The sequence below is a fragment of the Pygocentrus nattereri genome, chromosome 21, assembly GCF_015220715.1.
Source record: "Pygocentrus nattereri isolate fPygNat1 chromosome 21, fPygNat1.pri, whole genome shotgun sequence".
Lineage (NCBI taxonomy): Eukaryota > Metazoa > Chordata > Actinopteri > Characiformes > Serrasalmidae > Pygocentrus > Pygocentrus nattereri.
Window position 1 is genome coordinate 2,402,662 of NC_051231.1, and position 26,014 is coordinate 2,428,675.

The following is a 26,014-nucleotide window of genomic DNA, read 5'->3' on the forward strand; positions in this document are numbered from 1 at the left end:
TTCTAATAGAATGGACAGTGAGTGGACAGTCAGTGTTTAAAATCTCCAGCAGCACTGCTGCGTCTGGTCCACTCATACAAGCACAACATGCAAGCTGATTGGTTGAGAAGCATTCACAGCGTTCACGGCCAGTTTATTCATTTCTTACTGTATTTATTTAACTGCTGTATTAAAGCAGTAGAGCACTCCAGGAGTGAGTTCTCACCAATAACGTGTAAATGTTATTTTGCAATAACACACTCCTCTCAGGTACCATTGCTTAACAGCACTATTGTGCTGGCCCTGTTGAACTTATTCAACCCCTTTTATATCACTGTCAGCACTGAAACCTTGCAACAAATGAGACAGCGTTCCTGAGAGGCTTCACTGTTATTTCTTTAATTATTCCATTAATTTCCTATTAGGTTGAAAAGAACTTTGGGTCTGTAAAGCTAAAGCAGCTGCTATGAAAGAATGCATTTTTGGACAGAAAATGGACGGATGAGTCACTTGTACTAATTGCAGATTTGCAGAGGCTACTTCACTAAAAGCATCTTAAATAAAAGCAAAGTGAAAGAATGGGTCGCTCTCAGGAGCTCAGTGAGTTCCAGCATGGTACCGTGATCGGTCCAGTCGTGAAATTTCCTCACTACTAAATATTCCACAGTCCACTGTCAGTGGGATTATAACAAAGTGGAAGCGATTGGGAACGACAGCAACTCAGCCACGAAGTGGTCGGCCACGTAAAATGACAGAGCGGTCAGCGGATGCTGAGGGGCATAGTGCGCAGAGGTCACCGACTTTCTGCAGAGTCAATCACTACAGACCTCAGAACTTCATGTGGCCTTCAGATCAGCTCAAGAACAGCGTAGAGAGCTTCATGGAATGGGTTTCCATGGCCGAGCAGCTGCATCCAAGCCTTACATCACCAAGTGCAATGCAAAGCGTGGAATGCAGTGGTGTAAAGCGCCGCCACTGGACTCTAGAGCAGTGGAGACGTGTTCTCTGGAGTGACCAATCACGCTTCTCCGTCTGGAAATCCGAAAATTGTCTGACTGCGTTGTGCCGAGTGTAAAGTTTGGTGGAGGGGGGATCATGGTGTGGGGGTGTTTTTCAGGAGTTGGGCTCGGCCCCTTAGTTCCAGTGAAAGGAACTCAAAGCTTCAGCACCAAGAGACTTTGGACAATTTCATGCTCAGAACTTTGTGGGAACAGTTTGGGGACGGCCCCTTCCTGTTCCTGTCAAAAATTCCCATAAACACTCCTAACCCTTGTGGAAAGCCTTCCCAGAAGAGCTGAAGCTGTTACAGCTGCAAAGGGTGGGCGACAACATATTAAACCCTATGGATTAAGAATGGGATCTCACTCAAGTCCATATGTGAGTGAAGCCAGACGAAGTTCGAGGCTACAGCTACGTTTCCTGTTATGTGCAGCTTTCTGTTCAGGTCAGGCCAGTGCTTTGACTTTGATTAGCCCGACCATCCTTTCTGTCCTTTCAGCCTCACAGCAGGCTTTTAAAAGCTCATTCTTGTCGGCTCTTTCGGCTGTCCGGACACATCATGAATTCCGCTCCAGTAGCTCCATTCTCCTCCACTCTCAGCGAAGGGCTTTCGCTCTTATAAAACGCATCATTTATTTTTATTTTCCACCTTTAAATGAGCTATTAGGACATTGTCTGAGTGTCCTTCTTGCATTTTCAGAGCATTTCCCCTGTACTTGATTGCTTCTCTTCTACTGTGTCAAATTCTTGACCTGTTTCTTTTGCCTGAGCTTTTACAGTCCTTCATTCTGCAATGAGCAAAGCACGTCTTAATAGGAAACGATGAAAGGCTTCAAAATGACAGCGTCCATTCAGCTTTTCAGTGTACAGTAAGCTTTTTACTGCACCTACAGCATTAATAATCACACATATATCACACATATTAATCTTATCGATGCAGTTTACTAGTCTGACCTCTTTACCCTTCTGTAGTATACAGACTGAAGCCCAGGCTGAGTGCTGTATGTTCCTACGACAGAATCTGCGATTGTAGCACTCTTGATCAAACGGCTCTGAAACTGCTTTTAAAGCGTGCTGCCCTGTTACTCACAAGAGGCTTAACAGACCTCAGACAAACCAACGAGCCACAATCTATCTATCTACGGCATTTGGCTGACAATCTTATCCAGAGCGACTTATAATTTGATTATTTTTAGACAGGTAGGCGAAAGCGGTGTTAGGAGTCTTGCCCACAAGGTGGACCGAAAAGGTAGTAGTGTCTAATAGAGTGGACAGTGAGTGGACACCAGCGCAACACACACTAACACACCACCACCACCACCAGGTCGGTGTTACTGCAGAGCTGAGAATGATCCACCACCCAAACAGGACCTGCTCTGTGAGGGTCCGTGGGGGTCCTGACCACTGAAGAACAGGGTAACAGAGTATCAGAGAAACAGATGGACTACAGTCTGTAACTGTAGAACTACAGAGTGCAGCTATACGGTAAGTGGAGCTGATAAAGTGGACAGTGAGCGTAGAAACGAGGAGGTGGTCATGATGTTATGCCTGACCGGTGTATATGTTAACACGTGTGAGATGGTTTTGCTCCTAATAAACCTGCTTAGACTTTAATACATTACTGCAAACCAACAAGTGGTGGAGATGTTTGAACTCCCCCATATTTTTCAGGTGCAGACAAAGATCAGTTATGGTACATTCAGCTGAATGAAGTGTGGAATCTCTTACCATTTCTCATCAACAACTGGTGTAAAGATGCAAGGACACTAGACAGTCACTGCTCTCCAGACCTGGAATATGTGACTGTGAAAGCCAGGCCCGCCTATTTACCACGCGAAATTTGCGTAGCCTTGGTAACGGCGGTATATATACCCCCCCCTGATGCAGTGCACATCGTAGCGGGGGACTTCAACCACACAGACTTAAAAACAGTATTCCCTAAGTCCGAGCAGAATATCCAGTGTGCAACGAGGGGAAATAACACTCTGGACAAAGTCTACAGCAACATCAGGAATGCCTATAGGACAACCCCCTTACCACATCTAGGCTTCTCTGACCACATGTCCATGCTGCTGGTTCCTGCATACAGACCCTGCAGGAGGAGAATCCCTCCATCCACAAAGACGGTCAAAACATGGCCTGAAGGAGCACTGCTGCGGCTACAAGCTGGTCTTGAGAGTACAGACTGGACTGTATTCGAGCATGAGGATCTGGAGATGTACACCAATTCTGTGCTTTCCTACATCAACCTTTTGTGTAGAAAACGTCACTGTGGACAAATGTTGCCGGATCTACTCCAACCAGAAACCCTGGATGAATAAAGAAGTCCAGGTCCTTCTGAGGCAACGTGACACAGCTTTCAGGTCTGGTGATGAGGCACAGTACAGCGCCACCACCAGAGCTGACCTGAAGAGGGGGATCAGGAAAGCCAAATTGGAATACAAAAGGCAAATAGAGATGCTTGAACTGCTGCCCTCTGGCAGACGTTACAGACACCTCAAAACAAGGACAAACTGTCTGAGGGACAGTTTTTATAACAGGGCCGTATCCCCGTTAAACAAAACCTATACAGTTCACCGGTGGGCAGATGTTTGTCTGCCTACAGGGACAAGTGCAATGACCCATGCTGCTAAAAACTAAATATAATGTGCAATAATTGATGCTGCAAATGTCAATTCTGCACTGTGTATATAGGAAAGCTTAGTGTGTGAATAGGAGAGCTTAGTTAATTTATGCTTACGCCTGTATAGTCAACCGTAGCTCTAATCTGTTATTTAATTTTATATTTTAAAACTTTTCTATTTTCTATTTAAACTTTCTATTTCTATTGCACCAAGAGGGGAAGGGGGGGGGGGGCTGTAAACCAATTTCGTTGCGCAAATGTACAAGTACAATGTGTAATGACAATAAAGGTTCATTTCATCTCATCAGTGGGACGTGATGCACTCAGAGCAGTGAAGAATCTCAACCTTTTGACATGTGGTGCGTTTGTTTCTATTCATCGTGCTGCTGCTGCTGCGTGGGAGGACTCGTACCTGCATCTTTGGCCCATTTGAGTATGGAGGTGACCTCATTGCCCTGAGTGGTGTTACACTGGCCCCTGACGGCCGCAGCGCTGACGCCCACTGTGCCCTCGTTGGCCTTCACCCCACACAGATACGCCGTGGCAGTGCCGGCACTGTCCGGCACCTGGGCGTTGGTGTTATAGGTCTGCAAACACACAGGAGTTTGAGCTTGTTAGAGAAATGTGGACGGCTTAAGCTTTGGGCTAACACAAGAGCTGGTGTCAAGGGTCAAAATACAAATGAATTTCCGGCTGAGTTGCAGCCAGACAGGCGACACAAACTGCACCTTTTAATGCTGGGTTTTCAATTCAACACAGACTTTTGTGTATCTGTGCTGTAAAAAACGAGTTAGTATGATTACAGTTAGTAACCTGATTAAAAAAGTTAGCTCACTGAACTTCAAGTAACGAGTTAAAAAAAAGGTTTGCGCCACACATTAAGTACTGACTGAGTCTGAAACTGCAACAGGACTAAAGAATCCGGCACGTTTCCTGCGTTTCGGTCAGATCTGACGGAAATTCTTCACCTGTTAGCCCTGGCTTTGTTGGAGCCGTCAACGCGGAACGTTCATCCTTTGTAATTGTAATTAATTACCTAACCAGATAATTCAGTAACTACGTTTAAATAACGGTGTGGTGGCAAATCAAATATAAAGCAAAAAGGCAAGAATAAGTCTGGACTTCTAAGGGTTAAAACTACAGTATCAACTGCATGACGTCTTAATTTAATTTATGACCGTTACTAACGTCAGACTGTGTGGCCAGAGAGGGGCCAGTATGTCACGTGGATTATGGGCACAAAGGCATGGCATGATGGGACAATGTGGTGTGGGCTGAACCTTGGAGAGAGACACGTAGGGGAATTTGTCCATCTCCAGCTGAACCTCCTCTCCATACTGTCCACTCAGCTGACCCTTCAGAATCCTGGCCGCCGTCACCGTGGGAACACCCATACCTACAAAACAGCATCTGAGGGTTAATCGCCGGCGTCTCGGTCTCGGAAATTCTCCACATGACCCTTGAACTACAAAGCGCTCAAGCCGGGTGGAAAATGGACTTCGGATGGAGCTAAAATGACCGCCTGTCCTGAACGTGCTGACACACAGAGAGATTTTAAAAAGGCACGGTAAGAAAGTGGGGTGGGGGGAGGGAAGGGGGGGGTGGTAGGGGGCTGATAAACAGAGCGGAGAGTGAAACATCTGTCAATGTCTCGGAAGGTCCTCATGTTACAGTCACAGCAGTGCAGCTTCATCACTTTTCCCGAAATAACCCTACGGACAACGCAGCACAACACAATAACAGTAAAGTGACCCTAACACAAGGTGAAATGAACAGGCCGAGAGCTTCAGCTGGTAAAAAGTCATGTTAACTTTAACAAACCTTAAGGATTTTAAGACGTACTGTATTACAGTTTATATACTCTTTTGTAATGTTTTCCTTTCTTGTAACAGTTTTTTTTTTCCTGAACCACCGGTGTATTCCAGAGAACACGTCTCCACTGCTCTGGAGTCGTGGAAGTGACTGAAACACCTGAATTCAGTGATTTGGATGGGTGAGCGAATACTTTTGGAAATATAGTGTATCAGTTAATACCTTGTTTTTGTTTAAACGGGTGAAAGTGGAACTACAAATTACTGTCTTTTGTAATTAATTCAATTTTACATAATGACTTTTTTAGAATTGGGATTTCTGCATAAGCTTCCACTGCACATCAAATGCCTTGGCTAATCCGCCACATTTGGCATATCAGTAATTTTGCATTAATGTGTTATTTTTTTTATTATTATTTATTTATTTTTTGCAAACTATCACTGTAAACTGAACACACGTCCAAGTAGGTCTAGATACACTGGTGGTTCTTTAAAAACTACATTTACATTTATGGCATTTGGCTGACGCTCTTATCCAGAGCGACTTACAGTTTGATAATTTTTACACAGGTAGGCGAAGGCGGTGTTGGGAGTCTTGCCCACGGACTCTTATTGGTGTAGTGTAGGGGGCTTATCCAGGTGGGGGACTGAACCCCAGTCTACAGCGTAGAAGGCAGAGGTGTTACCCACTACACTAACCAACCACAAACCTTGTTAGAAGAAAGGAAAACATCACAAAAGAAAATACACTGTAATACAGTACGTCTGATTTACCATCTCCGAGGAAGAGGATGAGGTTTTTGGCAACGTTCTTGTTCGGCTCCTGGGTATTCATCGCATTCTTCAGTGTCCGCTGAGCCCAGCTGTTCCAGAAAACAGGGTCCTTTTCTTGCTCTGCAAGACACAACAACACATTCTGCCTTACATGTTTCACAACAGTGAGTTTTGACTTGCGCCAGGTCGTGTGATTGTTTAAAAAGCCTTTCACCTGCGCCGGTAGATCTGATAACAGCACGTTTTTGTCAAATTGGTCTTGGCTAATCCACTACATTTGGAATAACAGTGACACTGTATGAATGTCATTTTTTCCCAAATTATACAACACCTAGTTCCGGCCACGCGAGCTGATTGGTTGAGAGCCGTTCTAACTGCTGTTATTTCACCATAACATCACAAACACTGTCTCACTCCACTGAGATGCTGTTGCTAAGCAACGACTCTGACAGCTGTAGGAGACGCTCGAGCCATCTGAACGTTTTTACTTCTTACTTTGCCACAAACAGAAAACGGACACTGTTAAGATCACATCTGACCGACAGCCGATTTGGTCTGACTCTGAAGACGAGACAACACTAAATTCCCAAACTGTCATCACCACTGAGCAGCTTTTCAGTCGGCAGCTGAGACAGAAGAACAGCTGAACAACCTGGAATCAGCCAGAAATGAACCCAACACCATTCACCAGACGTGTCTGATCTTCAGAGTCGGACCAAATCAGACTGAGCCGTAAAACTGAGCCAATATCAGGTTCAGCTCAGTTTGGTCAGTTTCTCCAGATCAGTATTAATGTTGTTTTGTTCCAGCCGGTCTGTGAAGCTTCTTACAGCCCGTTTAGTTTGGCGAATGGTGTTGGGTTCATTTCTGGCTGATTCCAGGTTGTTCAGCTGTTCTTCTGTCACAGCTGCCGACTGAAAAGCTGCTCAGTGGAGACGACAGTTTGGGAATTTAGTGTAAGGAGCTGGAGAACGAACTGCCGGCTGAGCAGCGAGTGGGCGGAGCTCGTTACTCTGACGTAGCAACGAGCTGCTCGTTAAGGAGCTCTAATTAGGAGGAAGGAACTGAACATTAAAACATATTAAAGCCGCGTTCACGGCCAGTTTATTCATTTCTTACTGTATTTATTTAACTGCTGTATTAAAGCAGTAGAGCACTCGAGGAGGGAGTTATCACCAATAACATCACGGCTGGGATGATCTACGGACACCAGATCACAGCCGGGATGATATTTTGAGATCTACTGCTTCATGATCAATTTAAACTGAAAAGTCGTCGTAATATGTTCCCTTTCCTTCCAACATTAGTGGTTCTAAAAATAATGGCTGTCTTCCCACAGCGAACAATGACTGCATCCGTTTAAGCTGCTGTAGCCAAAAATATACCCGAAAACATGTAACTATAATACAAGATTCAAATATTCACATTGTTTCTATTTTAAAAACGATATTACTGTGAACACTTTATTCCTGTAGAAATAACATCTATATCTGTAAATTCAGTGCATTGCTTTGTGATTTAAAACCATGTTTGAGATTCTTTGCTCCACTGGTTTTTTTTTAACTGCCGCCGAAAAGCAACAGAATCCCTCGAGATCATGAGGTTATCCACGAGAACTCACTCCCTCACGATAACACATCCCATCCAACCAGCGGATAACAGGATAACAACCTTGAACATGAGGCCTACGGTTTCGGGGGAAGATGTGTCTAAATTTTTCGAGTTCTAATTCAAGAGCTGTTGCCAAAATAAAAGCCTTCTGTTCTCTAACAAAGTGTCAGGTGTGCATTTTCAAAACAAGGCTGTCATAACCACTAAAGAGCAGTGCTGTTCAGAGAAGCAGTAACAGCTGTGTGTCTTTCTCAAAGGACATAAGCTTCTTATCCTGCAATCACATGTGCAAACAAACGGTTTACATGACTGCTAAGAAGGTGTAATTATCTCTGCGCTTCCACAAACAGAGCCAGAGGTTTGGACTCACAAACTCAGTATTTTTGTATTTTTTTTTGTTTCCACTGTTTTCCACATTTTAGAACAATGGAGAAGCAGAGGTGGATGAAGGACACAAACCCTGTACCTGAGTTAAAGTCGAGACCCCCAGGGTAAAATATTCCTCCAGTAAAAGTAGAAGTTCCTCCCTTTAGACCTCCACTGGAGTAAAAGTACTAAAGTATTTCCCTTCAAATGTACTTAAGTATAAAGTAAAAGTACTAAAAGAGTAATTCTGGCTCTGATGTCCTGTTATCATTTTTATAACCAGACTGGCTTCATGAACTCATTTCAGGTGAAAGTCCTCCAGCGTCTCTCTTGGTAAACCAGTCTTTTAATAGAACGTCATTAATTAGTGACGCTGACGTCTATTAAAATGATCAGAAGCACAAAACACTGAAGGTAAACAGTTTCCATCAGGGAGAACCGAGTGGCTCTGAAATCACTTTTTACACACAAGCAAAGTTTCAGTTTCAGATTTATTTACAACTTAGTTCCAAGTTTAAGTTGAATAAAAACTGGCTTTAAACTCAGGATCACAGATGAGCTCCATTACTATGTTGATCTGTAGGCGTCTGTTCATAAACATAAACCAGCCCAAACTCATTTACTATAAAATGAAATGGTGTTTGTAGAAATTCAGAAAAAAGCCGCGTCAGTCTCGACTGCATATGTGGACATATTTCTATATTGAGCTCTATTTACACAAAGTTAGGTTAGTTCATCATTTATGTTGAACAGACTCTCCCAAAGTTTTACGCTGCTGCGCTGACGTTGAACCGCGTGCTGCACTGGGTCGGTCTGACCAACAGGTCAAAACCAGCTCTAAACAAAGTGACCGCTGGGCCCTGATTGGTGCTCTGGCTTTGCGCTTCTTTCGTTTTGACATGTGACGTTTTTATACACACAGAAACCAAAAGGAACGACAGATTTCTCAAAATGTAGGAGGAAAAAGTCGGATATTAGACTCTGAAATGTAGTGGAGTGAAAGGAAAAAGTCGCCCAGAACGGAGAAACTTCAGTACAGATACACCAAAAATACTAAAGTACAGAAACTCATTACATTTACTTGGTCTCAGTTGGTGCAAACAGAAAGTGTGAATGTGCTCTGTAGGCATGTTTAATAAGCTGAGTGACAGATGTTTCCTCAGTAAGTTCCTCCAGTTCATCTGCGAGTGAAGGCAGGCGAGCAAACGCTTTTGGCAATATAATGTAATCTCAATACTACTGTTTTGTCTGTATCATGCAGCCCTAACAGAGAGTCCATTCACTCCTGTTTATAACCAGAATAAGTCATTAGAACCACTGCAAGTTAAGCTTGTGGAAGTGACCACAGCGCGAACTACAACGATATAATGATGTAATGTGATTTATGGAAAAAAATGCTACATTATGAGGCGGCTGCCTTTGTGGTGTAAGTAATGCTCACCTGGAAACTGCGGCTTCCCTAAGCCTCCCCAGACCAGACATGAGAGGATGAGGGTGATAACCTTCGTCATCCTGATTTCAGAGCCCCGTCTTCCAAACGTCTGCTGTGCTCCTCGATCAAACCTGGAGCTGAAACGAAGCAGCGGAGGAGGGCGATATGATGACTGCATAGTATCAAGTAATCATTTAGAATAAAATCATTTTATATTAACAAAATGTTTAAGGAAGATCCACCGTTGTTTTTTCCCCCCCCAAAACATATTTATAAATAATTCATTATTAAGGGGTAACGTCATTGAGTGTTTTTATGCGAATGCATTACTCTACAGAAACTTAGAGTCAGAATAGCTCACAGTGGTGGTGATAGGAACCAGACGGCTGAAGCGTTTAACGCCTCTATTACAATAAATGGTTCCGAATACATTGCCTGGTTTTATTTTGCGATAATTCCAAGATAACATGTTGGCCTAAAACATCATTTTTAAGATCCATTCACAGCAGAGAGGCGCATACAGGGTGTTCTGTGGCATAATAGTACCGAAAGGCAACCCCGGGTTCCTATCACTACTATTTAAAAGCAATATGAGGTGGTAAGTGTCTCTACAATGAACCGTTTCCTATCAAACCACTCGGAATGACTTTGTTTACATCTCAATTATTGAATTATGCAGATATTTTGTCAGTGGAATTGCCCTTTAATTTCCCCCTATACCAATTTATCTGCGTAGATCAAAATCGACTGTACTGAATTTGGGAAAAACAGTAGGGGGTACTAAATGGTTAATGCATTCAAAGGTTTTCAGCAACAATATTGGAAGCTACTGTTCTGTAATAAAGCTGTAATGAAATATGTAGCCTTAGGGATGCTCTAAATGTCAGTGCAAAGGTTGGAAACACTCCGTCCTGGAATGAGACTTGATATACATCCTCATTCTAATAGCTATCTTGCTGAAATAAAAGGTCACGGAAAGCAGTAAAGCTGAGAATCAGGCAGCCGAGCCTGGAAAACAGCACCGGAAAAAATGCATGTAACCAAAACGAGAAACGAATGAAGATATTTAGAGGGAAATGAACAGAAGACGTGTCCTGCACATCGTCTCAAGCAGCAGCAGCAGCATCAGAAAGGGCGTAACGTGCTCGTCCTCAAACCTGATCCTGCACCATGTTCTTATTGCTATACATTACATTTTTATTCATAAGCTCTTACACTATATACTACACATTATATATTACAATCTTCCACTAAACACAATACACCCTGTGCCATGTTCTAGCATGTTCACAGCACAGTGTTCATGTATCCAAATATTTGAGCTTTAATAAGCAGCGGTGGACGAAGTACAGACATCATGTACCTGAGTAAAAGTCGAGACCCCCAAGGTAAAATATTCCTCCAGTAAAAGTAGAAGTTCCTCCCTTTAGACCTCCACTTGATTAAAAGTACTAAAGTATTTCCCTTCAAATGTACTTAAGTATAAAGTAAAAGTACTAAAAGAGTAATTCTGGCTCTGATGTCCTGTTATCATTTTTATAACCAGACTGGCTTCATGAACTCATTTCAGGTGAAAGTCCTCCAGCGTCTCTCTTGGTAAACCAGTCTTTTAATAGAACGTCATTAATTAGTGACGCTGACGTCTATTAAAATGATCAGAAGCACAAAACACTGAAGGTAAACAGTTTCCATCAGGGAGAACCGAGTGGCTCTGAAATCACTTTTTACACACAAGCAAAGTTTCAGTTTCAGATTTATTTACAACTTAGTTCCAAGTTTAAGTTGAATAAAAACTGGCTTTAAACTCAGGATCACAGATGAGCTCCTTTACTATGTTGATCTGTAGGCGTCTGTTCATAAACATAAACCAGCCCAAACTCATTTACTATAAAATGAAATGGTGTTTGTAGAAATTCAGAAAAAAGCCGCGTCAGTCTCGACTGCATATGTGGACATATTTCTATATTGTGCTCTATTTACACAAAGTTAGGTGAGTTCAACCCTAACCCCATTACGGATGGCTGTGGCATCGCTGGGGTTCAAACTCAAGATCCCTCTTTAAGGTGATGGATTGAGGTGATGCACCCTAGAAAATAATATTTATATACACTTTTACATTGCACTCAACTTACTTCTACTTTGTTTGTGTCTCAAACTACCACCTGAAACAAGTAAACATGTGATTTTGAAGACCTGCTCAGGCAGAAGCCAATGCAGTGCATCCAACAGCAAAGGCAGCACGGGGCTTGTGTTATATAATGATGGAAAACATGGCAACACATAAAGCTCTAACTCCATATGCTGGTCCACTTTACTGTGGCTCACCTTAATGTTGGTGATGACGTGCTTGGACAGGGTTCATTAGCTGATTGGTTAGATCAGGTGTGTTGGAGCAGCAAAACACCAGGAACAGGACTGAGAGACACTGTAATGAAAACATGGCCCAGTGTTCAGCCGCTCTGTCTGTGGCTCCCCTTCGTTTGTTCTGAAGGTCACTTTAATGAGATTGAGCGCCAATGCACAGAGGAGTTTAATAGGCATGACAAAGCTGATTAACTGAACCCTCCCCCCCCCCCCCCTCTCCCTCTCTCTCTCTCTCTCTCACACACTCTGTTTAAAAGGGTTTTACTAGGGCTGGGCAATTCATCGAAACTGGGCATTCGGGAACCTCTAACTGACGTAATCTTGCCCACATCTGTTAACTTGTTTTTTTTTTTTTAAATTCTGTCACATGACTCAAAGCAACATTGAGGACGATTAAAACACTCAGCCACCTGAGCGAATCGAGCAGCTTGTACCAAAGAAAAATGCCATGTCTGTCATTTGGACACATTATGTAATTATGCACACTAACACACCACCACCACGTCAGTGTTACTGCAGTGCTGAGAATGACCCACCACCCAAACAGTACTTGCTCTGTGAGGGTCCATGGGGGTCCTGACCACTGAAGAACAGGGTAACAGAGTATCAGAGAAACAGATGGACTACAGTCTGTAACTGTAGAACTACATCGGTGATCGGGGTGTGTGTGTGTGTGTGTGTGTGTGTGTGTGTGTGTGTGTGTGTGTGTGTGTGTGTATGTGTATATATATACATACATACATACATACATACATACATACATATACACACACACACACACACATACAAATACACACACACACACACACACACACACACCTGTTGTCGAAAACCTCATATCTCCATTTTTGTCCCTTTTTGGTTTTTGACATAATTTGAAAATGCCTGTTGGCCTTTCTATATTTTGTAATTTTCATGATGGAATGGACCAAAAGAAATGACCAAATTATACTTGGAAAGACGTCTGGTTCCATTGACTTACATTAAAAATAAAGTAGGTTTTTTCCGTCTCCTATAAAGTCACCATTATTGAGATAGAAGATTTCGTTTCCAACAACAGAAAAGAGGGTTCCTCTGTCTAAAAACAGGGTGTGCCACCAGATGGCGATCAGTGAAAATGATGACTGTAAGAGGAGCAGAGGAGGGTGAAGTTCAGCTCCTCACTGCTGGGCTTTAGTTATATTTACGGATCATACGCCTTCAAAGAGGGGGGCAGTTATTTATCATCACCAAATTTGCTGCACCTGCTCCAGATAACTACCTTCCTGTGTGGCTGGACTAGACGTATTAGTGTGATAAAGGCAGCAGCAATACGGTAAAATCTGCAGCTCTCCAAGACCAGGACTGGAGACCCCTGCCTTATCTATCAACACCTGTTTAAACGCAGAGTTGATATCCGCATCGCCAAATATGTTGAAGAAGTCTTAGATAATCTCTAAATACACACACACGCACACACACACACACACACACGCACACACACACTATATTGCCAAAAGTATTTGCTTGTCTGGCTTCACACACATATGAACTTGAGTGACACCCCATTCAAACACCATAGGGTTTAATATGATGTCGGCCCACCCTTTGCAGCTATAACAGCTTCAGCTCTTCTGGGAAGGCTTTCCACAAGGGTTAGGAGTGTTTAAGGGAATTTTTGACCGTTCTTCCAGAAGCACATTTGTGAGCTCAGACACTGATGTTGGACGAGAAGGCCTGGCTCACAGTCTCCACTCTAATTCATCCCAAAGGTGTTCTATGGGGTTGAGGTCAGGACTCATTGGCTTGTGATGTGAGGCTTGGATGCAGCTGCTCGGCCATGGAAACCCATTCCATGAAGCTCTCTACGCTGTTCTTGAGCTGATCTGAAGGCCACATGAAGTTTGGAGGTCTGTAGTGATTGACTCTGCAGAAAGTCAGTGACCTCTGCGCACTATGCCCCTCAGCATCCGCTGACCGCTCTGTCATTTTACGTGGCCGACCACTTCGTGGCTGAGCTGCTGTCGTTCCCAATCGCTTCCACTTTGTTATAATCCCACTGACAGTGGACTGTGGAATATTTAGTAGTGAGGAAATTTCACGACTGGACTTGCTGCACAGGTGGCGTCCGATCACGGTACCACGCTGGAATTCACTGAGCTCCTGAGAGTGACCCATTCTTTCACTAATGTCTGTAGAAGCAGTCTGCAGGCCGAGGGGCTCGGCTTTATACACCTGTGGCCACGGAAGTGACTGGAACACCTGAATTCAATGATCTGGATGGGTGACCCCATCACCCAGTCCTAGAGTGGACCCAAAGACAGCCATGCAAAAAAGCACCCCACCCCCACTGTAAAATATGGTGGTGGACCTGTATTACTGTGGCTGTTTTTCTTCTAGTGGCCCGGGACAATATTTTCAAATACATGACACCACAGACTCCCTCCAGAACCAAACAGAAACAAAGATGGTCTGGATCTTCCAGCAGGACAGAAATCCAAAGCATGCCTTATAATAAACACAGGAACACAGTTCGTTTCTACATTCAGGAGCCTTTATTCTTTCAGAACAATCTGACAACACTGCCGTGAAACACCATAGATGATCTACTGCCCAGAGCTGTAATGGTGAGGGAGACTTTACCTCTGCTCATTCAGAGATGCACTGGCGCTCCTATAGGAACTACCCTGGACGCCAGTCGGCAGGTGAAGAAGCACAGAAGCGCCAACACACACAGGACCATCGCTCCAGAGAAAACGGTCGTCACCACAACCCAGACGCCCTCTCGATTCATAGTGTCAACGAAAAGGCACGATGAGCCCCAGAATAAATACAATCCACTCTGTCCTGAAGCTCAGGAGAAGAACGGCTTCATTCAGGCTTCGACATGCTACTATTCCCCTGGGGCTGCATGAGCGCGGGAGAGACAGAGTGGGGGGATTAGGGTTAATACTGGCTGATTGGAACTTAGTTGCTCCTCCATCTTATGAAAAGACTCTATAAACCCACCACCTCTGATCAAAGCTCCTCTGACCAGCCAGCGAAGCTGATGAGAAAAAGTTATTGTTACACCAATACTGGGAATACACACAAACACGAGTCCGAGCACTACATCGCTCAACAGATGAAATCGGCTAATATTAGAAATCCTGTCCATACAGTGGCGAAGCTGTGAGGTGCTTTTATGAAAGATAAGCTGAAAGCAAAATTGACTTTTTTCCCCGATTGGGTCACGTCTCTGACCAAATTAAGCCCTATATTACCCTTTAAAAGAGGAAATGTAATGACTTTTACCCTCTTCGAAAAATCTTCATTACATCAAAATGGTACGATGCTAATGATAAACAATTACAGCCCATAATATGATGCTTTGCCTCCCCCTCAGAACACTTACACTTAAAATTAGCAACGCTTCCATCAACTTTCTGATCAAACTGCACACACAGTCTTTTGCAATAAAAATGCTTCGTGTAAATGTGTCATTTTCTGCAGGTCACCCATCCAAATCACTGAATTCAGGTGTTCCAGTCACTTCCATGTCCACAGGTGTATAAAGCCGAGCCCCTAGGCCTGCAGACTGCTTCTACAGACATTAGTGAAAGAATGGGTCGCTCTCAGGAGCTCAGTGAATTCCAGCGTGGTACCGTGATCGGACGCCACCTGTGCAGCAAGTCCAGTGGTGAAATTTCCTCACTACTAAATATTCCACAGTCCACTGTCAGTGGGATTATAACAAAGTGGAAGCGATTGGGAACGACAGCAACTCAGCCACGAAGTGGTCGGCCACGTAAAATGACAGAGCGGTCAGCTGAGGGGCATAGAGCGCAGAGGTCACCGACTTTCTGCAGAGTCACTCACTACAGACCTCCAAACTTCATGTGGCCTTCAGATCAGCTCAAGAACAGCGTAGAGAGCTTCATGGAATGGGTTTCCATGGCCGAGCAGCTGCATCCAAGCCTTACATCACCAAGCGCAGTGCAAAGCGTGGAATGCAGTGGTGTAAAGCGCCGCCACTGGACTCTAGAGCAGTGGAGACGAGTTCTCTGGAGTGACCAATCACGCTTCTCCATCTGGCAAAAACAGTAAAAGCAATTATCGCCTTTTACACATCAGTTACAGTTCCTAGTCCTGGTAGACTGTAGTCCTTCATCAGTGGTCACAGGACGCTGGATGCAATTTTTGGTTGGTGGACGATTCTCAGTCCAGCAGCGACACTGAGGTGTTTAAAAACTCCAGCAGCACTGCTGTGTCTGATCCACTCAGACCAGCACAACACACACTAACACACCACCACCAAGTCAGTGTCACTGCAGTGCTGAGAATGACCCACCACCCAAATAGTACCTGCTCTCTGAGGGTCCATGGGGGTCCTGACCACTGAAGAACAGGGTAACAGAGTATCAGAGAAACAGATGGACTACAGTCTGTAACTGTAGAACTACAGAGTGAATCTACATGGATGGTAAAGTGGCCACACACACACACACACACACACACACACACACAGAAACAGATAAATACACTACCTTCTGTTTATATGTCACCAGTTTCTCATTAGACAGAGATAATTAGCTAATATTAACATTTCACGTGTAAACAACCCGCAAAAGTAGTTATGAAACAAAGTGTCTGAGGCTGAACTGGTCAATAATCAGTTTTCATTACTGGTGCAAACCTACACTTCTGGGCTATAGTCGTTACTGCAGGGCGCCTGTTTGTTTTTCAACAGGATGTTGTTACTGGCAAGGTCAATAGCATTCTTTTCCCATGAACCAAATACCACCGTCCACACCAACCAGACAGCGGTTCTTCTTTTCATCACCAAATAATACTAAATCTCAGCCTCGCATACAAACCAAGCCATTCAGCTGAAGAGAAACGGACGACGCTAGAGAGTAAACATGGCTTTTATAAGAGCAGCACATATATTTGTGAACTTCACCACTGCAGGCCTGAGATAAACCTCTAACTGAGGAAAACAACAATGAACGTGCAAACATTTAGAAATGGGACTTTACTCTAATCCACAAAGTCGATTCAAAGAAGCGGGAAATGTGCGTCAAAGCCGCCTGCGCGCTCATCAAAACCAGCACAGTTCAAAGCATCGCAAGCACAATATTACAGTTACATCCTAAATGACATTAGCAGTGCAGCAAGGCAATCAGGCAGACACATAATCCATAAGCAGGACGCCCCTAAGTATTATGTCTGGAAAGCTCTTAAAGCCGTAAGGCAAAGCCCTGTAAATTGTTGTTATTTGCTGCTACATCAAGAGCCCGTCTTTTGTTATAATGGCAGAAAAGTAGACCTTGCAGGACACACTGCATTTAAAGTGAGTCTTTCTGTCATGTCTCGCTTATTGGAGCACGGCTAGGCAGCAGTGACTCATCCAGCTCCTGTCAGACTGTTTCATACGTCTGTCCACACAGTCATGAAGTAATGGTGTAGAGTAAGGTAGAACACCTCAATATAACGCTGTTGAGCTCTCGTAACAATGAACTGCACAACACTGTGGTATTTGTTATACCTGAGAACTGTAAAGTACACCATATGGCCAAAAGCCTTCACTCACCCATCAAAATCATTGAATTCAGGTGTTCCAATCACTTCCATGGCCACAGGTGTATAAAGCCGAGCCCCTAGGCCTGCAGACTGCTTCTACAGACATTAGTGAAAGAATGGGTCGCTCTCAGGAGCTCAGAGAATTCCAGCGTGGTGCCGTGATCGGACGCCACCTGTGCAGCAAGTCCAGTCGTGAAATTTCCTCACTACTAAATATTCCACAGTCGACTGTCAGTGGGATTATAACAAAGTGGAAGTGATTGGGAACGACAGCAACTCAGCCACGAAGTGGTCGGCCACGTAAAATGACAGAGCGGTCAGTGGATGCTGAGGAGCATAGAGCGCAGAGGTCACCAACTTTCTGCAGAGTCCATCACTACAGACCTCCAAGCTTCATGTAGCCTTCAGATCAGCTCAAGAACAGCGTAGAGAGCTTCATGGAATGGGTTTCCATGGCCGAGCAGCTGCATCCAAGCCTTACATCACCAAGCGCAACGCAAAGCGTGGAATGCAGTGGAGTAAAGCGCCGCCACTGGACTCTAGAGCAGTGGAGACGTGCTGTCTGGAGTGACCAATCACACTTCTCCATCTGGAAATCTGATGGATGAGTCTGGGTTTGGCGGTTGCCATGGTGTTACACATCATGTAGCAGTGGAGGCTGTGTGATTGGGCAACACGGGTCTGGGCCCACCCACGTTTATTAGTAGCCCACCCAAAATGACATACATTCATGTGTCTTATGAAAGAATAGAAACACCAGAGACATCAATGAAAATGAACCATATCTGTATAAATACATATCAGAAGAAAACCTTGCATCTCCATTTTTGATGCTTTTAGTTTGACACAATTTTAAATTGTCTGCTGTCCTTTACATCGAATATAAAGTTCATGATGAATGGACTAAAAGAAAACGGCCCAAAATACCTTGGAGAAAATTCTGGTTCCATTGACTTCCATTAAAAGAAAAGTAGGTTTTTTCCTTCTCCTGTAAAGTCACCATTTTGGAGATACAAGGTTTTTTCTGACAACAGTGACGTTTCATTTTTTAATCTCTAATAATAGTAATACTAATAAAAATGTATCTTTTCTTGTGCGTGTAAAACACACTCCCAACACAATATATATCATAAAAATAAAGAGAAAGCGCACACACACACACACACACACACACACACACACCTAAACCGCTTCTCCTTCTGGGTGAGCTGCAGCCCATCCCAGCGGTCATCGGGCCAGGTCGCCAGTCCATCGCAGGGCAGACAGACACCTTCACTCACACCTAGGGGCAATTTCATACGTCCAATTGGCCCAAATGCATGTCTTTGGATTGTGGGGGGAAACTGTACATGCAAGTCCACCATAGAGGACCCTGGTCGCCCGGGCGGGGAATCGAACCCAGGCCCTGCTTGCTGTGAGGTGACCGTGCTACCCACCACGCAACCGTGCCGCCCGAGTGTGTACAGTATGTTTAAAATAAAATCCATCACATTTTTCATATTCAAAATGATATTTTTGACCTGACATTTTTGGAGTTTACACGTTTCAGCGCTAAATCAAAAGCACACATCAGGCAGATATGAGAAGTATGACTTGGATGTTGGGAGAATCAGGGGTAAAGCTGAAGATTCAGCCTACCTGCAGATTCGCTGTGCCCACCCAAGAAGGCAGCCCTGGCATCAGTACTGTGTAGTGTGTAAACAGAGTTTATGTCTAATTCACTGCAATTCATTTATGGAATCTACGTGTTCACCCATACTGTATCGGTCCAACCCGTTATAAGGAGAGTTTCAGCCTGGAGTGCTTTTCGAATGAAGCACAATACGGGGCAGCCAATCAGAACGGAGCTCATTTACATATATCCGTCTTCAAGGCACAGTAACAATATCAGCCTGTCAAATTCTTCGTATTATTCTTCATATTATTATGAGATCTGAGCTGTAGGGTTAGGGTGTTGATTCCTGGCAATAATGCCAGCTCTTACTGTATCTGACCACTAGATTTCCCAGTTATGTGCCTGATCATCCTGTAAAGCCTGAGAACAACAAGCCAAACTCTGTGCTGACCTCAAGTGCGGTGGAGGTTGGGGGGGGGTCGGCGTAGGGGGGGGTCTTTCTGATCCTGCTTTTGTAGAATGCCTCTACTAATGCATTCAGAGCTCTAACACGGCTGTTTCTGCATCTCATTACAGAGTGTATTTCACTGGTTTATGGAGAACAGCTGCTCCGACTCATTAGGGTTGCCCTAAATCATTTAATGTACGCAGCAGCCGACATGCCGGGTGAAGTCATTGAATTAAGTGAGAACGTTATTTTTCAGTAACGACTGGGCAAAAGGTTTTACGCTGTTCCAGCAAACCTGAAAATATAAAGTTACTCCAGGTGCAGAGCTACCGAGGGACTAATGGGCTTCAAAAGCATCAGTGAAAGGGCCATTACTCGAAAAGCTCTGGTCCATTTGCCCCACAACAAATATAAAGACAACAGACTGTTACAACTGGACTGTTTCTCCTTAAATCTTTGTTTTATCAGGTTATTTTAGATGCTAATTGTAGTATTAGGCTGTAAGAGTGTCACGCTGCTACTAACGTTGTTGTTGTTGCTCTTATTATTATATTAGCTATTTATCATCGTGTTATTTGTGTTCATATTGCCCCCATTTAGGCTTACACTGTACCATATGAAGGGGAATTCTGACAATTTTTCAAAATTTCTGCATAATTCAGTTGATGTAAACAAAGTCATTCAAAATAGTTTGATGTGAAACGACTCGTTTCTTTATAGTGGCGCTTTTAGGAAGTGGTCAGATAATCTAGTCACTTTGTCCACTTTCCGAAATGACCAATCAAGCTACAGAGGTCCGAGTTATTATATGCAATGCTGATTATGGTAAACAGTGGTGAATCTGAGAAAAAGCATTTTCGCATTCAGCAACTATTTTGCTTTAGCAGCGTCTGAAATGTGGAGTTATACATTCCCTGTTTGAGTGGAGCGACCGGCGATCTGCTCTCTGTGACCGACTGTGAGTGACAGGATCAGTGGTGTAACTGTACTGACCTACAGTGACCTCACCTCTGTCCCTACATCCTAACAGCTTCAGCAGCGTTAAATCACGTCTGGTCCTCACGACTACAGCCCTGTTACAGCGCTCAGTCAGATTTTAGTGTTGGTGCATTCACAAGCAAAAGTGAAAGAAGTGGTTCATGTGAGTTACAGCCCTGATTTAAAGGACAGTAAACTGGGGAAGCTGTGAGGCTTTGGAGAGCGGGGGAGCGTCATCTGTCCAGGACAGCTGTTTTTAGGCGAGTTGATGATACTGCAGATCAAACACGACACAAAAGCACTGATTCAAGTTTAAATGTACCTGAAAGGAGGACTCTGTCTGTCTGGTGTTGATATATTGCTATGATGGAATAGAGAAAACCATCGTCGCTAGCTGGTGTCTGAATACTGTGATGTTCAGCACTGTTGTCGGCCACTTATTTAGCATTTATACCGGGGCAGCCGAGCCTCGTCACCAGACAGCTACACATAATATTTTCTTTCTTAAATTCCAACCATTACAAAAATTGCGGCTGAACTTTTAAAAACATAGGACAAGGTATTTTCTCCCACGGTCCCATCACAGATCTGTGAGATGTTCCACTGTTTGGTGAGTGTTTGTCGTGTTCTGACCACAAAGGACAGTTTAAAACAGCAGCTGACCACTCAGGAGCAAAAATCAGCCTGAAAGAAATAATGATGTGACATTTATGTGACGTATCAATATCAAATGATATTAATTTTGTGTATTGTGATAACATTTTTGGCCATATCGCCCAGCTTTACCTGGTTCCTATGAATGTACACTCACTGGCCACTTTATTAGGTACACCAGTTGCTTGTTAACACAAATAGCTAATCAGCCAATCACACGGCTGCAACTCAGTGCATTTAGGCGTGTAGAGGTGGTCAAGACGACTTGCTGAAGTGCAGGCCGAGCATCAGAACGGGGAAGAAAGGGGATTTAAGGGGCTTTGAACGTGGTGTGGTTGTTGGTGCCAGACGGGCTGGTCTGAGTATTTCAGAAACTGCTGATCTGCTGGGATTTTCACACACAACCATCTCTAGGGTTCACAGAGAACGGTCAGAAAAAGAGGAAATATCCAGTGAGCGGTCAGTTGTGTGGACGAAAATGCCTTGTTGATGTGAGAGGTCAGAGGAGAACAGGCAGACTGGTTCCAGATGATAGAAAGGCAGCAGGAACTCAAATAACCAACCAAAATCTCTGAGGAACGTTTCCAACACCTTGTTGAAAGTCTGCCACGAAGAATTAAGACAGTTCTGATGGAAAAAGGGGGTCCAGCCTTTTACTAGCAAGGTGTACCTAATAAAGTGGCCGGTGAGTACGAATCTGTGTGAACAAATGTGACTCAGTTAGATTCTGTATAATGACGCACTTCACAGCAAACCTCTCTGAATGGCCTGGTTGACATCTTAATTTGGAAAAAAATCAGTGGACTTCCCCTTTAAGAGTGACTCTCAGCTTTTCTTTTCACCACTGGACTAGTTTCATCTTGCGTCCAGAAAGTGTTCTTTGTGTCTTTCAAATCAGCCTTTAACTTTCAAAATGCTCCATGCATACAAATCCACGCTGAGCCCAGAGCGTGAAAGGCAGAGCTATCGCTTAACGGCAGCGGTGGAACCACAGAGCACTGAAAGTGATGAGAGGGGTTTACTCGGTTCAAACGAACACGATTCTGATATTAAACCTTTTTCATCCACACTAAGCAATAACTGAGCTGATCGAACCCGCTCCCTGCCCGTGGAGACGAACAGAAGATGAGCACATTTGAATCAAGTACTTTTCTCAGTGAAGTAAATGAAGCATCCTGAACTGCATCAATGAGCTGTTTGTTGTTTGCCCCTCAAACCCGGATGTGGCCACGTTCGCTGGAAACAGACTTCATCAGCATTCCCCCCATGATGCCAATCACACTCAACTAAAATCATTCAGAGAGGTTCAATGCTTCATTCCAGGAGGTGAGAGAGCCGGCCTTGTAACCGGAAGGTCGCCGGTTCGATCCCCTGAGCCGACGGCACGTGACTGAGGTGTCCTTGAGCAAGACGCCTAACCCCCAACTGGGCAAGTGTGCTCACTGCCCCCTAGTGTGTGTGTGTGCTCACTAGTGTGTATGTGGCGTTTCACTGCACGGACGGGTGATATGAGGAGGTGAGATTTCCCCGATGTGGGACTAATAAGGGTCTCTTAGTCTTAAAAACTGTGCACAGTGGTGGTGATAGGAACCAGACGTTTGAAGACGTTTAAGGCCTCAAAGCTCCCTCACAGAAAGTTGCTGCACCGGACGGGTATGAGCTCACTGCCTTTCGCAGCAGATCTGACACGGTCACTCGAGATAAGTTCAGCACTCACTACACTCATTCTTTTCTCTCTGTATCAACATGGGCTGCTGTTTCTAGCAGTATCTGAGCTCTGGACTCTCCAAGCTATTTGTAACTAGCAGAGATACTTTCTCTAGACAGACAAAGCACCAAATGCTGGAAATGGAAATGTAGTTTGGTGGCACAATTCTTTGATCTAAAATGCATTTCATTGATTTTATTAACTGAATCGATTTATTATGGAGCGATACAAGAAGGGTGTTCGTAAGGCAAAATAGCCCCTGAGGAAATCTTAAAAAACGCATTCATATTGGATTGACCACTACTTGACCATCACCAGTACACAAATACAAACACATTAAAACGCAAAGCATGGGGAGCTCCACTGGTGGCTATGAATGGTAAATAGACTGGCTATAGATTGCACTGTAGACACCAGGACGTCTGGTTCCCATCACCACCACTGTAAAGAAACCAGTGGTCAGTTTCTCTACAAATGAACCACTTCAGAGCAGTCTGGGTGACTTTACACCTCCACCAGAAACTTGGAAGAATCAGTGTAATCCCTCTGCATTTGTAGGCACAATTTAGGCTGCAGCTCACGAGATCAGGACCACCCCAGAGCGCCGTGAGAACGGGGGGCAGCACATGGCGAGTCGAGTCACACGAAGCGCTTCCTTTGAATCACCGTCCAAAAACGAGCAAAGCGACGACCAGGACAGACAAAAGTGGTCTAAATGTCCTCTTACCTTCCCTGCGACGACCCTCTTATCACACTTTCAGCGGCGCTTTGGCGAGCCCACCAATCCTGGCGCAGCGCAGTGCTCGGTGCTCCGGGAGCCGGTCACTCTCTCCGACTCTCTGTCCATCGGTAATGCCTTTATAATGCCGCTGTGTCCGGCGTGGACAGCCCACTGGCCAGAATCAATGAGCTCTAACTAATCGAAACTAAGTGAGTCTAGGGCGCCGCCTGCTGACCGACACAGCGTCCTACAGCGTTACTTAATAATTCTGGCTCTGATGTCCTGTTATCATTTTTATAACCAGACTGGCTTCATGAACTCATTTCAGGTGAAAGTCCTCCAGCGTCTCTCTTGGTAAACCAGTCTTTTAATAGAACGTCATTAATTAGTGACGCTGACGTCTATTAAAATGATCAGAAGCACAAAACACTGAAGGTAAACAGTTTCCATCAGGGAGAACCGAGTGGCTCTGAAATCACTTTTTACACACAAGCAAAGTTTCAGTTTCAGATTTATTTACAACTTAGTTCCAAGTTTAAGTTGAATAAAAACTGGCTTTAAACTCAGGATCACAGATGAGCTCCTTTACTATGTTGATCTGTAGGCGTCTGTTCATAAACATAAACCAGCCCAAACTCATTTACTATAAAATGAAATGGTGCTTGTAGAAATTCAGAAAAAAGCCGCGTCAGTCTCGACTGCATATGTGGACATATTTCTATATTGAGCTCTATTTACACAAAGTTAGGTGTTAGGTGTCTTGCTCAAGGACACCTCAGTCATGTGCTGTCGGCCCTGGGGATCGAACCGGCGACCTTCTGGTCACAGGGCCAGTTCCCTAACCTCCAGCCTTTTATTAAAAATACGGTGAACTGCTGTGAAACAGTGGTTCGGACGTCCGGCAGTGAATTAATAACCATTTTGTGTATTGCGTTTGTGAGGGAGCCGTTAGAGGCGTTAAACTCCGTGTGTTTGACGCCTCAGATGTCTGGTGTGAGCAGTTCTGACTCAGTAAGTCACACCAAACCACTCTGAACGACTTCCTTTACACCTTCACCACTTACTTCTGTGGAACTTTTGGAAAAGTGGTGGAACTCCCCTTTGACTACAATACTGCCTTCTCCTTCTGCACCAAAGTGTGAGTTACGGGGGGCATTTGAGACTTTAACACCCCTAGAAAGACACAAAAGCCTAAGAGGTTCTTTGAAAAGCACACAGTAAACCACACATCCACAACACTGCACCAGCCACCTGGAGCTACGAGGTTAAACGCTGCTAACACACACGTCTTCGCCCAGCCGCTCAGACCACATGCAGGCCTTCATCACTGACAGCGAGGATGAGGTTGACTTAATGTGAGCAGAACATTTGAACAAAACTCCATCCTTTGGCTATAGACCTCTAGTGTTAGCTGGCTACGTCAGCCTCACGGCTCAGTGCTAAACAAAAGAGGCAGAACGTGGACGCCAAACGCGCTTCAACTGATCTGATGTAAACGGAAGCAAACTAAATGAAGGTGTCCCCAAACTTTCGATGGGATACTAGTGTATATTATGTATGTGTGTATATATTTATAGTCTGTGTTATACACATACAACAACTCATATATATATATATATATATATATATATACACACACACACACATACAACAACTCATGTATATATATATATATATATATATATATATATATATATATATATATATATATATATATATATATATACACACACACATACATATATATACACACACACACACACACACACACACACACACACACACACATACACACACACACACCCCAACAGGAACAAAACCTCAAAAATGGTAACAAGCATTTCCAAATTATTTTACTTATATATATGCGGTTTAGAAAATGTGTGTGTGTGTGTGTGTGTGCATATATTTATATCCATCCATCCATTTTCTAAGCTGATTCTCCGTCAGGGTCGCAGGGGGGGAACTGGAGCCTATCCCAGTGGTCATCAGGCGGAAGGCAGGATAAACCCTGGACAGGTCGCCAGTCCATCACAGGGCACACAGACAGAGAGTCACTCACACCCAGGGGTGTCCAATCAGCCTGACCGCTTGTCTTTGGACTGTGGGAGGAAACCCACACAGACACAGGGAGAACATGTAAACTCCACACAGAGAGGACCTCGGTCACCCGGACGGGGAATCGAACCCAGACCCTACTGGCTGTGAGGCGACAGCGCCACCCACCACACCACCGTGCTGCCTGTGTATATTTATAGATATATAGATTTCCACTCACCTTGCACCTGTGTAAATGTGATGTGACAATAAATGTGATATCAATATCAAAACGTAAAAATAAAATATCAAAAACAAAAAAATACATTTCCATAGAAACTGACATTATTATT

The 26,014-nt window shown here is 44.1% G+C and overlaps 1 protein-coding gene across 2 annotated transcripts in view; it reads right to left on the reverse strand.

The window, feature by feature from the left end:
• Positions 1–23,778, reverse strand: part of alpl (alkaline phosphatase, biomineralization associated) — a 39,072-nt gene extending 15,294 nt beyond the window's left edge. Inside the window, exons 1-5 of one of the 2 annotated variants that reach the window (XM_017717933.2) lie at positions 23,631–23,778; positions 9,605–9,732; positions 6,187–6,306; positions 4,882–4,997; positions 4,014–4,188 (exon numbers count right to left, since the gene is read on the reverse strand). In XM_017717933.2, the coding sequence (XP_017573422.1) occupies positions 4,014–4,188; positions 4,882–4,997; positions 6,187–6,306; positions 9,605–9,674 (481 nt within the window). In that variant the 5' untranslated portion in view covers positions 9,675–9,732; positions 23,631–23,778. Of the gene's footprint in view, positions 1–4,013; positions 4,189–4,881; positions 4,998–6,186; positions 6,307–9,604; positions 9,733–14,581; positions 14,826–23,630 lie in introns of those variants that run through there. The other variant, XM_017717934.1, reaches the window with a different exon arrangement.
• Positions 23,779–26,014: the final 2,236 nt, after the last annotated feature.